The following is a 14,083-nucleotide window of genomic DNA, read 5'->3' as shown; positions in this document are numbered from 1 at the left end:
TAAGAGAGGCATTAAATTTCTACCACCACGTCTTACAGATGAGGGAACTGAAACACAGAGGGAACCTGCCCACATTCACATGGTTAATAAGGGGTTATTACAGTTCATATGGTTTCATAATAAATTCATAAGTTAAATTATGAATTCATAAATTCATATGTTGAAGCCCCAACCCACAATACATCAGAATGTGATCTTATTTGGAAACAGGCTCATTGCAGTGCAGTGGCAATTAGTTAAATTGCGATGAGGTCATACTGGAGTATGGTGGACCCCTAATCCAATATGACTGGTGTCTTTATAAAGAGAGGAAATTTGGACACAGACACGCACACGAGGAGAATGGCATGTGAAGATGAAGTTAGCTATGGAATACTTCTATACTCCAAGGAACACCAAAGATTGCGAGCTAACCACCAGAAGCTAGAGAAGAGGCACAGAAGAGTCTTTGGAAGGAGTCAACCCTGCTCACCCCTTGATCTGGGACTTCTAGCCTCCAGACATGTGTAAATACATTTCTGGGGTTTAAAGTCACTCGTTGTGTGGTTTTTTTTGTTAATGACAGCCCTAGCAAACTACTACAGGCATGGAGTCAGGATCAAACTCAGGCAGGAATATATATATTCCTAACAAGAAAAAAAATACCAAATTGTACACTCCAAGTACATGCAGTTTATTGTATGTCAACTGTATCTCAATAAAAGTTCTTTAAAAAAAAAGGGAGGCAAAGTAAATTGTGAATGAATTTTCTACCCTTGTGATGTTCTTGATAGTTATGTTAGATAATAAAGATTATCCAATTTTCCTGAATTAAAAACAAACAAACAAACAAACAAAAAACTCAGGCAGGAAAGCTCCAAGATGGGGTGCTTATCACCTCACTCTGCCTCTCCAGTAACAGAGCTTATTAAAATAAAAACAATCCCTGCCCCTTACTCCCCAAATAAATGGCACTGGAGATACCAGCTTGGAAATCTACGCAGACAACTAATACACTGACTAGGGGCTGAGTGAGTGAAGGATCTGGCCAGACATTTTTCATTGACCTGCAGACTAAATTCCCTAATCCACCCGCCTGCCTCCCAGCACCTGCCCCTACTAGGGCTTCAAAATCCCTGTGTTTAATAGATTTTTGAAAGCAACATCATTGTTCTGATATTAGTAATATCCAGATTTGTGCTGTTTCCTTTAAATTAAAAGGATGTGTCCTCAAGGGGACAGTAGAGGCAGTGACACTCCCAGTAGTCATATTAAGTTAGTACAGAGAGAAAAAGGACTCGGCTCTCCAGGTGGCTGGCCGACCTGGCACCGGACTATGGAAAGGCACCTTAGGAGAGCCTGTTCTGGAACCTTGAGCAAGTACTGGCCCCGGGGCCACAGGCCCTGAAAGCCTTGGGTAGAGCAAGAGCTGCCACCAAGTCGGAGCCACGTGACTGCGGCCTGGGCGCGCCTCAAAGCAGCCAGGGCGGGGTGTGGGAAGTCAGGGTCTGGGTCGCCTGTGGACCCACGTGCCTGCAGACCGGACCCCACCACCCGTCCGGGTCAGGAAAAGGATCTGAGGATTTTGAGCTTCATTTGTGCATCTCAATATGCGAGCACCTCTTGGCCAGCACGATGAACTGTGGCGTCACCGCCACCTGCGGTGTTTGAAGCCTCACCCCCACCAAACCAGCAAGGTCGGCCCCGGGTCGGGGCTTACTGGGTGCGGATCTGGCCACGATCGCCCACCAGGCGCGCGGGAGGCGGTGGCCGCGCGTTCCTTCTCGCCGAGGGTGGGGAATCCAGCCTGCGCGCGGGGTCGGGTCGCCCACGAGGGCTCCTGCGCGCGGGTTTGCTGGCACTTCTGAGATAGCCTGGGAGGCGGGCAGGGCAGGGGGGAGGGCCGGGCGACCGACTTCCTGAATCGCCTACCAACCCGGGCGCGAGCTGGACTTGTGCTGCGCCGAGATGTCCGGAGGATCAGCCATGAGCCTGGGGAAGGGTGAGACCTGCTCGCCGCGATCCGCGGCGACCCTCGGACGTGTCCCGGGGCCAGGGTGTGGGGGGCGCGCTGCTCCGGAGCCCAGCCTCCCAGGAAGCCTTACCCCCAGGCTGGAAACCGGCCGGGCGCGGGGGCGGCGGGAGGCTGGGGGTCCCTGCCGCTCTGCGGGCTGTAACCGCCCCCGCTTCTCCCCGGCAGGAAGCGCGCCCCCGGGGCCGGTCCCCGAGGGCCTGATTCGCGTCTACAGCATGAGGTTCTGCCCTTTCGCCGAGAGGACGCGCCTGGTCCTGAAGGCCAAGGGAATCCGGTGAGGAACAAGGCGGGGGCCGCTCCCAGAGGAAGCCAGAAACCAGCTTCTGCGGGAGGCGCGGGTGGAAGCCTCCCTTAGGGTCCCCGCAGCTTCCTTTACTACGAAATAGGCTATATCGGTCTTTTAGCGAGGGGTGGGGGTGGGGGGAGTGCCGACATAGAGAGTCATGAACCCTATCCCCGGGGGACAGGAGGAATGCCACAGACCCCACCAGTCTAGGACACCCTGTTTAGATGAACCGTTTTATGAATCAGAAAAGCTGGAGCTCCAGGAGTTAGTGGTTTGCAGAGATCACAGGCAGCAGCTCTTTTAGCTCTAGCAGATTCCTGATTCCTGCTGTACTACCTTCTCTCTCACCCCACTTCATTCTTGTCCTGTGTATCTGATATTGTTTGCTGTTATTCTGAGGCTATAGTCCCTTCCTGAATAGTCGGTAGTTTTCCCCCTTACAGAGTCCAGATCTTGACCCTCCTCTGGACAGAGTACTGTGTATATTCCTATAGATTGGGCTGTTGGTTGAGTGAAATAAAGTGTTTATGCCTAAAAATTCAGAATTTTGAGAAGCCTCACTGAAACTATGAAGGGTATTGACATATGGGCTACCCACTCTGAGCCGAATATCCATTGGAACTGCTTCCCTGTCAATGACCTTTGGAATCTGTTGAACAGACATTTGATACCTGTGGTGTGGAAGTTTAAAACACAGCCCCCAGTCTTCAGAGATTTTCCATCTGTGTGCTTAGGAATTTATAAACTGATTTTAGTCTTCTAAGGGGAGAATTAAGCAGGCAATTCTTTTCCCTAAAAAAAAAAGAGATATTCTAAAGAAAAAAAAATTATTTTCTGATTAGTCATCACTTCAGTAAGATTTGCATCTTATTTTGGATGAAACAGACTCTGAACACATTTATCAAAACATTATTTTATCTAAATATAATATTTACTGTAATAGTCAGAGTTCTTTTATTGCAATTAAGAGATATCCAGTTCACTTGGACTGAAAAAAAGACATATCTTGTGCTCATACAATTGAAACGTCCAGGAGCAAGACACAGCTGGATTGGGGGGCACAAAGTCCTGAGGTAGTGCTGTTCTGGAACTCTGAGTTGAAAACAACCATATCTTACTTACTGGGACAGTTTTGGAAAACAGAAGTGATTTTATCATAAAAGTGTGTGCATGGAGGGTGAAGGGTGGTGACAGCTAGGAGGCAGTGCAAACAACAAACTATGTTCATTGATCAGCTTTGAGTCCCAGGAGACTTTGATTAGAGCGGTACTAGACTTTACCACATGATAGAATTGACTAAAGCATGGTGTTCTCTAAAAGGTGCATCTTCCAACTTGTTGCAGCAGGTATGTTGACTTGGCTCACTATGCCAGGTTACCAAAATGCATGTGTGTCCTGAGAACGTTCTTTATTACAAGAGCCCAGGATTTACCTTTTATTTTCATAAAATTTCAGAAATGTTGATAATTCCCTGGCAGGCAGCCTCATTTTTCTTGCAGTGGCTTGTATCTGAGTGTTTAGTCATCTGTCAGCACACGAACCCTTTAATACATGCACACAGAGGCCAGTGTTCAATCTGGCTATTCCTTTGTTTCCATGGGGGTGGGGGTGCATATTTAAATCCTCAAGCTAAATGCTGTTCTAGCTACAGAGGTAGATGGGGGAAAAGGAAACAAAAGGTGTTGGGGTATATTATTTTTGAGTAACTAATCTGTTCTATTGAACACTTATCCAGCTTTGACAATGACTGGGACCTAGCTTTAACAATTATACAAAACTTCCTTTTCTCTTATTTCCCCTAAAATCTGTGAGGTAAGACACAAGTTAGTTCTAAAAACAATCTTAATATAGCCTGGACTTCACCTGTTTTTCACACTTAGTGTGATTTACCCATGTAACATTTTTTAAAAGTATCAACCTATGGAGATTTAATCTGAAAGTTCATTTTGTGGGTGAACTTTTTGGATTCCCTAATATTCTTGTAAAAAGTGAGGAACTTTCAAATTAGCAAACGGAATGGAATTTCATCATGTTGAGTCTCATACAGTGTGTAGTGGACTAAACTCAGTTAGTTGCCGCATATCATTTACAACTAAGATAACTCTTGGTCCCAAATGGAACATCTAATTGACAATCTTGAAGCATTTCTGCTTATTTATTCAACAACTGTGTACTGAGTACCCATCTGAAAATATTTGTATTTCTTCACAGCATTTAAATCTATTTAAAACTTTGCTCATTCACATGCTGGTTTATTAATATGACCAAGACACACAAGATCCCTGCTTACATTCTAGGGAGGTGACATAGCACACATGTAATTAAGTGAGCAAAGTAAGTTCAGTTACATGTCATCAGTGCAATGAAGAAAGTCATTTTACAAGAAATGTAAAACAGACCAGTGTGGCCGGACCATAATGCCCACAGCAAAAGTCACAGGAAACAGCTGTGACAGGTAAACAGGGGCCAGATCTAACGGCTTGGAAAGGGGTTTAGATGTATCCTCATCGCCATGAGGAGCAAGCCAGGGGCTGTTAAGGAAGCAGGAGGGTGGCCTCATCCAATTTACTTTCGTGTGTGGAGAGTGGACCGACTGGAGAGAGGTCACAGAGGAAGCAGAGGGGCCTGTGGGATTATTGTAGAGGGCCAGGTGGCAGGTGGTGTCTTAGACGAGGTGGCAGTGTTAAAGCTGAGAAGCAGATGAAGCCAGAATGTGATCTGAAGGTCTAGCTGACAGTTCACTTCTTGCTGACCCACTTGATTTGAGGAAGAGGGGGCAGGGGGAAGGAATCAAAGCTAAGCTGATTGCTAAATTTCGGGTCTGATCAGCTAAGTGCATGGGAGCACCAGGGAGGCTTTATTCAGGAGTACAAGAAAAATGTTACTCTCTTCGCTGTCTTCTATGTGGTTTTTAGGCATGAAGTCATCAACATCAACCTAAAAAATAAGCCTGAGTGGTTCTTCAAGAAGAATCCCTTCGGCCTGGTGCCAGTTCTGGAAAACAGTCAGGGTCAAGTGATCTACGAATCTGCCATCACTTGTGAGTACCTGGATGAAGCATACCCAGGGAAGAAGCTGTTGCCAGAAGACCCCTATGAGAAAGCCTGCCAAAAGATGGTCTTTGAGTTGTTTTCTAAGGTGTGTGTTTAAGCAATTTCAGCTCCTATTTGAAACAGCTTTGTTTTTCAAACTAAATCAGTGCTGTCACTTATGGTTCAGTGATTTGGGAGTGGGAGACAAACAGCACTATGCTGGTGCCTGCTCTGACATGTCCTATGAGCCCTTTCACGGTCCACTTCCTGTTTACCTGTCCAAAGTTACGTCTCTGCACTTTTCTCTTATCACTTTATATTCCTGTCATCCTGAATGTTTTTATTTTTCCCAAACTTGCCACTTTCTTTTCAACTCTTGCTGGAAGACTCTTCCCCCTTCTCACTTTGCTTATTGTCTCCAAGTCCTCTTTCCTATATAGTCTTCCCTCTTGTACGATTGGACCCTATGGAGCCCGAGGGCTGACTATAATGTGCCAACTTATATAAGGGACTTGAGCATTGCAGATTTTGGTATTGGGGGGTAGATGGTGTCCCAGAACCAAACCACCACCTCCACCCCCACCCTCCACCCCCATTTGGATACCAAGGAACCACTGCATCTGCCCAGATACTGTTGTCTTCCAGAATCTTGTCCGGGCTGGGTTAGTGCCCAGCTCTGTGGTACCCACATGTGCTCACTTTGCCCTGCAGTGACTGTCGCCTTCTTGCCTGTGAGCTCCTTGAGGGTGAGGGCCTTGTTTCCATCACTGTTGGCTCACTGCCTAGGGTTGTGACCAGCCCTGCCACTTTCTAGTTGTGTGACCCTGAGCAAGTTAATTAGTTCACCTCTGTGCCCCAGCTCATGTGTAAAATGAGTGTAGTAATTGTTGCCATCCCATTGATAAAAATCAGTTAATATAAAACACCAAGAGTCCAACACGTGGTAAATACTCAGTGTGTTAGCTCTTGTTGTTCTAGTCACAGTATCTAACTGGGAGCATCTCCTGTGTGTTGGCAATAGCTCCTTGTGGACTGAGTAAATGGCATTCCTGCAGAAGAACTGTGTTTTAATTAGCATCAATGTTAAATCAAACATTTAGGTTAGTTCAGACAATTAGTATTAACAAAGAAATGACCAACAGTAGACAATGCGAATAGCAATGTCAGGTTGTATCTCTTTAATTCTGTTACTTTGTCAGGATATATGTCAGCATAAGAAACATCTTGTCTCTAGGGAAAGAAATGGTTAAAGAAATATAGAAGGTGAGACTTGTAGGGAGAACATTTTCTTAAAGGAGACATTGCAAAGGGAAGTTAATGGGGAAGGAAGAGGAAGTTGTCTGGCTTAGCCGAACAAGGGTGAAAGAATAGCAGATGGCTGCTATCAAAGATGATGGACAGGAAATATGGCATTTATAAGAAAAGTGTTGGAGAATTAAAAAAATAATGAGACTGTACTGTCTAGAAAGAAAATGAGCTTAAAGCTGGAGATGCCCACCATTACTTCCCTCCTCACACTCAGGGAAGAGATGGCCTTAGGTACCGTATGACCCTGACCTTCTGGCCACAGCCCAGCAAACCAGAAATGCACCCACAGCCACATCATCTTCTCTCCTGGAAACCTGAAATGAGACACAGAGACTAAGACGATAATGTGTTGAGTCTTTGGAGCTGAATGCATATATCACTGGAGACAACAAATCAAAGTCACATAAAATGAATTTTTAGGGAAGCAGAAATTAAGATCATTGGAAAGGGAACTGACATTTGGAAAATAATATGGAACAGACATTTAAGGAGAAGCAGAGATGAAAGGCAAGGCAGGCCCAGATGGAAATGCAGAAAGAAGGGTTGCCCGCACACCTTCACTTCCAATGAGGGCAAGTTGTACCAACATAGATGGGGTTTCAGGACATTCTCCTGTATTTTTAAGTGTCTGTATACTTACACTGAGAAGACTGGACTTGTGTCTCTTGCAGTAAGACAATACCAAAGACGCAGCATTAAAACACAAACACCTCCACCACAAGCACTGAAGCATCTGACGCCACACCTGTCAAGTCTTCAGGTTGTCAGCCGCTTTGAACTGTCTTCTCATGCCCTCCCCAACACAGAAATCAGCAAAATCCCCTTCCCAGCTCCCTCTGCAGCTGGGGCCAAGGCCTGGACCTGGGTTCTTGCTCTCAGACACACATGGTAGAGTTCAATTCAGAAATGAGCCACGTGGGGAAACAGGCTCAGTGTGGGGCACTGGTTTTGCTGGTGAGGGTGGCTGGGGGCAGAGCTCCTGGCTTTCAGGAGCCGGGGTGGTTGCAAGATTAAACTCCAGTATGGCCTTGGTTACTCAGAGTCCAGCTTCTGGCAGTGGCACAAGCTGTAGCATCTGGTGCTCAGGTCCCTGGTGGCAGTGGCTGCTTCCCATCAGGTCAGTTCCCAGCACGACTTTGGAATGTTCCAGCTCAGCTCCAGACCTGTTTGTTCAGCCCCTCAACAATTCTATGAGCCACTCAGTGTCCTTCTAAGACATTTTTGACTCACGGTCACCAAAGTGACTTCTCTTATTTGCAGCTAAATCCTAATACAGCATCTTAGGCCACAAAACTGTTTTTAAGATCAGTACCCAACATGTGTGAGACCAGGAACTGGTGTACTTTTGAGGCTTCTAGAACACCTTGACACTGGGACTGCAAGGGTTCTATCCTGCTTTTATGTGATGGGGTCAGTATGGTTACCCTCACACTGATAAACTAAGAAATTATGCTCTGTCTAGGTACCATCTTTGGTAACAAGATTTCTTAGAATGCAAAATAAGGAGGACCGCTCTGGAGTAAAAGAAGAATTGCGTGAAGAATTCAACAAGCTAGAGGAGGTAATGAATTCCTTCTCCTTTGATTTTTATCGAAGTGATACACTGTATCCGCCCTTGTCTTCTACTCTTTTCTTCATACTGCCATCTCCAAAATCACTTTAAGGTAATTAGCAATAATACCAAATAGGAAATTTTAGTTTACAACAGATAACAGCTCTAAGCTGTTATGTTTAAGATACAACCCACAACACCTAATAAAATGTTGTCATGGGCTCACTTTTAAAACATTTTATTGCACTGTCATGAAAATATCAAGGAAAAATTTCACCCCCATTTCCAGTTTTTCACCTGTTTTCATTTTTCCATGCTTGTTTTGAGTCCTTCAACATATATTTAAAAAGTTAACAACTATAATCAGAGCATGTCGTGTTCTTTTTCCCACTTAATATTATATAATAAACTTATATAAAAAATAAAATTTGTATATATAGAAGCAAATAAAATTATATAAACATGTTTATTATATAATAAACATTTCCCACAAGAGTTTGCCATTAGTCAGACAGACATTTGGGGAAGTCCAGATGTGTTTTTGCCTGCCTTGCAGGAGGGCTGCCATTTGGATCTGTATATGGAATCATCCTGCTCCACCCACACTCAACCTTAGGTTTTTACTGAGGGAAGACACAGTTCCTGTCTCGTATGGGAATGCATCCTAACATTTTATCAGTCAGTATGAAGTTTGCTGTAGATTTTTCAGAAATCTTTTTTTTTTTTCATTAAGAAAGTTCTATACTAGCCTTCTAATTCTTTAAAAAGTCATAAATGAGTGTTGGATTTTGAGTGTTTTGTTTGTATCTATTACATCTACTGAAATGTTCATTGAACTTTTTCCTTTTAATCTGGTGAATATATACGGTAGCACTGATAGATTTTTCTGGTGTTGAACCATGCCGGTATTACTGTGTAAAACCTACTTGTTTTCATGCTTTAGAATTAGTTGATATTTAAATGATTTTTGCATATTTGTTCATAAAGGAGATTATTTTGTTCTTACTGTATCTTTATTTGGTTTTTATATCAAGGATATTGTAACCTCATAAAATGAGTTGACTTACTTTCTCTGGATTTCTAAGATCTGAAACCATTTGATAGGGTTTGGCCGTTTCTTTAAAACATTTGAGTCCAGTGTCTTTTATGGGGGTGGAGTTTATTAGTAATTCAGTTTCCTTAATGTTAATTGATTTTCAGGATTTTTATATTCCTTCTTGAATCAGTTTTTTGGGGGTTTTTTGTTTTTTTCTTTCATTTTTTTAAATTTTTGGCCGCACCACTGGCATGTGGGATCTGTTCCCCAACCAGGGATTGAAGCCACGCCCCCTGCATTGGAAGGTGGAGTCTTAACCACTGAGGGAGAGGGAGAGTCCCCTTGGTCAATTTTGTAATTTCTATTTTTCTTGAAAATTATCCATTTCATCTAAGTTTTCATATATATGGACATGAAGAAGATCATGTTTCCTGATTTCAAAAATTCTCCAAGTACAACTACAGTTGACCCTGAACCACATGGAGGTTGGGGGTGCTGACCCTTTGAGCAGCAGAAAATCCACATAGTACCTGCTACATTTGAGGGTAGCGGGGGACATATAATTTTCTTCCCATCTGAGTTCACAGACTCCTGGTTAAGGACTCATGCTTTAAAGTGAGTAGTACCATTTTCAGGTTTCAGGCTGCTGAGAGGGCATCTCCTTCTGAATGAAACGATCACACTTATTCTATTTATGCATAATACACTCACCAGGCACTACAGTCCAAGGACAGCTCCAAACAATAGTGATTCACTGTACTATTCTCAGTGCCTAATAACTGGCACTGGACAGCACGGGAGGTAGACGGGGTGAGATGCGGTCCATACTGCTTAGATGATTAGTTAGACCAAAAACAAATGCTCAGGTAGAGATAAACGATCTATCTACAATGCAGAATGTTATAAGGGCTCTGAGAAAAACTATGGATGTTTTATAAAATGGTTTGGTGTTGATTAGCCAGATAATATTCTCAGTTCTTCTGTTTGCAAAACCATAATACCAATTCACCTTCTTAAATTTCAGAGTCATAGTATTTGTGTTTGGTTTTCAAAGAATTTTATCTGGTATCTGTTTAATAGTTAATCTAGTTATTTCTAGTATAATTTAAGTAAATTTTTTATCGAAGTATTATATGCAGAGATTTACCCAAAGCATAAGAGTACAGCTTGGTGAATTTTTACAAAGTGAATACAGCCATGACACTAGCACCCATATCTGGAAACACAGTATTAGTTCTGGATGGTTTCTGTACTTTATATAAATGGAATCATATAATATGCACTCTTTGGGGTCTGGCTTTCATACAATATCACGTTTCTGAGGTTCATCTATGTTGTGTGGAGTTCATCCCTATTCTTTGTATAGTGTTCCAATGTATGACTGCTGTACAATTATCCATTTTAGTCCTGATAGACAGTAAACATTCCCACTTTGGGGCTGTAACAAATACTGCTGCAGTGAACATTCTTATACCTATCTTTTGGTGAATATATGTTCACATTTCCAAGGAATATAATTATTGGGTTAAAGAGCACGCATGCACTGAGCTTTAGTAGATACTAAAGATACTGTTAAAACACCATCGTACCAAATTATTGACAGACTCCTGTCAGCAGTGGATCCACACCCCTACTAGCTTTGTCTTGTTCATTTTAGCCATTCTGATGGATGTGAAGTGGTATGACATTTTGGTTCTAATTTGCATTTCCCTGATGACTGCTGTAGCTGGGCACCTTTTCAAATGATTACTGGCCACTTGGAACTCCTCATTTGTGAAATTCAAGTCTTGCCCAATGTTCTGATGGGTAGTTTGCCTCTTTCTCATTGATTCCAGGAGTTCTTTCTATATTCTAAACACCAATCCTTTGTGGGGTATGCATATTACCAAGATCTTGTACTCTGTGGCTTGTCTCACTTTTCTCCCCTTTCCAGCGTATTTCGTTGACTGTTTTGCTTCATCCCAAACCAAGAGGTTCTAAAGCTTAAACTAATCAGACAAAAAGCCAACTTGAATCTGTCAGGGTAAAAGCTGCTGCTCTCACTTGCTTAACTTAACTTGCCTTCATCATTTCTGATGGTGAATCTTACCAGATGCACAAATAAGAAGTACTCTTATGCTGTTTAATGTTCAGGTTCTGACTAATAAGAAGACAACCTTCCTTGGTGGCAGTTCTCTTTCTATGATTGATTACCTCATCTGGCCCTGGTTTGAACGACTGGAAGCCCTGGAGTTAAATGAGTAAGACATTTGAATATCTGTGCATAATTTAGGGTAATGATAACTGAAATAGTATGTACTAACTTTTTTTATGAACAAAAATTAACATCTCATTCAACTGGCATGAATGGGAGCAAGCAGACAGGAGGGGACTTGGACTTTCCAGGGCATATCTGATACCTGCACTCAGCATTTTCCCCATCTTTGGGGCTGGCAGGGATGGGGAGTTCTGTGACATGTAGTAAAATGTTTTAAAAGTAATTTACTCCATCCATCCTGGTTAAAAATCCCTAAGGATGCACATTTTTATAAGGATGTCAGGCAGGATTGGGTGACCAGCGCTACCCCCCATTTACCAGCAAGAGTCCCACACTTTTTTCCAAACTCCGTGTTTTGAAGTTTGGCAGCCACCTTGGCTTACTCCCACTACCTAGAGCTTAGAGCTACTCACAGTTACTTTTAGTCACAATCCGACCGCAGGATAACAAACATATAACATTCTTGGTTGTCTTTCATGTTCTCATTTTAAAAGCTATCAGTGTGGACAAGTTCTCATGCTAACTGAGCAAGTCACTTCAATCCAGTCTTAGATTCCTCTTCTACAAAACAATGACCTCTGCAATATCTCCCAAATCTCATATTTGAGGATTACATGCATCTTAAATAAGTGTTTTTAAAGAACTATTTTAAAAGGTTAGAGGAAAACAATATGAAACTGCACATTGGTAATAATGATATATAGGAGACTTTCTAATGCCATCTTCTTTAGCCTCACTCACACCTTCATTCTTTCCATCTCCCACAGGTGTGTAGACCACACTCCTAACCTTAAGTGCTGGATGGCAGCCATGATGAAAGATCCCACAGTATCATCCCTCCTCATTGATGTGAAGACCTTTCGAGGTTTCTTCAACCTCTACTTGCAGAACAGCCCTGAGGCCTGTGACTATGGGCTCTGATGGGGGCAGGAGTCAGCAATGAAGAGATGTCTGATATTTTCCTTCACTAATATGAATAACAACATGCTTCTATCTTACCAAATGCTCTCATGTCTCACTGGATCACCTTCTCTGATTTGACACTATGGCCTTACTGTGGGCTTTCAAGTCCCTCCTGCAGAAATGTAAACACATTTCCTGTCTCTGGATGCTCAAATGACTCCAAGGGTTCTATCACAGTCCATGCTGAAAACCTCTAAATCATCTCTAGTGAGAGCTGGACTTCAGTCTGGATTTCTAACTGCCCATAGGACATTTCCCCTTGGCTACCATGTTGTCATTTCAAGAGACGCCCTTTCAAATTTGTCTTCTGGTTTCTGAGTTAAGAACCTTTCAACTCCTTATTCTTTCCTTTACATCACTGACTCAATTTTATACCTTTCTTCCTACCGCTGTTGCCACTGAAGTCCAGACCCACATCACATCAAAGCCAGGTGACTGGGTGGTCTCCTATTTGTTCTCCCAGTCTCCAATCACTAACCCCTTTAAATCCCTCCTACCAAATCCTATGCTGGGCACACAGAATGTGTCCTATATATGTAACTAAATCCTGTGAAAACCACATCCATAAATTCAGTATATAAGACTGGATGAGTAATTCAGAAATATTAATGTCATCTTTTATACACGTCCATAGCCCATTGGGTTTCTCACTGTTTACTTTTTATCATCACATTACCTACTGGAGAATGTAGGTCGGAGAGCATCATTTCATTCTATAAATGATTCAACCAAGGTCCTGAGGTTAAGTTAGGCCTTAAGATGCTGGGAGAAAGTTCTGGGGAACACACCCACCCCAGGGCTCTTATATCCGAACTAGGGAGCGGGCTGTCGACCTGCCCCAGTATAGCCTAGTTTCCTGTACTTAAACGTATGAGTTCATAACAGTCACCTAAGGCTCACCCCTGGGTTTCCGATTCGGTTGGTCCGGGTGGGCCGGGGAGTCCACATTTGAAATGAATCCTCCGCCCCACGGTGATGCAGGCGACCTGGGGGCCGCGCCCTGAAAGGCAGCTGCGAACTGGCTGACTTCACAAAGGGCCTCCGGTCGCCACCCACGCCCAGGCTCCGGGTGGACCCCTCTCTGCCGCCGTCCGCCTGCCCCGCCCAACAGGCTCGGGTAGACTGCGGGCGGACTTCGGCCGGACGTAGACCCAGACACTCAGGTGCCACGACCAGCCACTTTGGCCAGCCACAGACACCCACGGGGGCCCCAGAATACGGTACCCAGGGGCCTGTAACGCGGCCGCCCATTGGCTCAGCTCGGCACTGCCTGGGCTGGAGCGCTTCCAAAGGCTTGGAGGATTGGCTGAAGCTCCGAGAGCCGCGGCCAGTTGGCGGATAGGATCGCGTTCTAAGGGGCGGGTTCCGCCTGGGCCCCGCCTCCCGCTGCGTCCCACTTCGCTCCACCTTCGGTTCCGTCAGCCGCTCGCCTGGAGGTGCTTGAGCGGCGTCTGTCGTTCCTTCCGCACCGGGTGGGTTGCTGTGTCCTGCGTAGCATTTCAAGGGGAGAGGTGTTTGAGGCCAGTTTTGAATTTTGAGATTTTTCGCGAATTTGGGGACCCAGAATAGGATTGCCAGCTTTTAATTTTGCGTAACCCTTTTAAAAGAAAACCCAACTACTTATCTTCACCAAAG

General features: G+C 44.0%; 1 protein-coding gene across 1 annotated transcript; it reads left to right on the top strand.

The window, feature by feature from the left end:
- The first annotated feature begins 1,480 nt into the window (after positions 1 to 1,480).
- Positions 1,481 to 12,488, top strand: LOC130853864 (glutathione S-transferase omega-1). The gene is made up of 6 exons (XM_057736280.1): positions 1,481 to 1,981; positions 2,180 to 2,288; positions 5,216 to 5,438; positions 8,103 to 8,201; positions 11,362 to 11,468; positions 12,253 to 12,488. Exons 1-6 carry the CDS (start codon positions 1,948 to 1,950, stop codon positions 12,404 to 12,406), a joined length of 726 nt encoding a protein of 241 aa, XP_057592263.1. The 5' UTR covers positions 1,481 to 1,947; the 3' UTR covers positions 12,407 to 12,488.
- Positions 12,489 to 14,083: the final 1,595 nt, after the last annotated feature.

This window comes from Hippopotamus amphibius, chromosome 5 (assembly GCF_030028045.1).
Source record: "Hippopotamus amphibius kiboko isolate mHipAmp2 chromosome 5, mHipAmp2.hap2, whole genome shotgun sequence".
Taxonomy (NCBI): Eukaryota; Metazoa; Chordata; class Mammalia; order Artiodactyla; family Hippopotamidae; genus Hippopotamus; species Hippopotamus amphibius.
Note: the sequence above shows the minus strand (reverse complement) of the source record. Positions and strands in the feature narration are given on the sequence as shown.

Coding starts and splice junctions, on each gene's coding strand:
- LOC130853864 (XM_057736280.1), top strand. CDS start 1,948: ATGTCCGGAGGATCAGCCATGAGCCTGGGGAAGG. Junction 8,202..11,361: donor AATTCAACAAGCTAGAGGAG/GTAATGAATTCC, acceptor TTTAATGTTCAG/GTTCTGACTAATAAGAAGAC. Junction 11,469..12,252: donor GAAGCCCTGGAGTTAAATGA/GTAAGACATTTG, acceptor CATCTCCCACAG/GTGTGTAGACCACACTCCTA.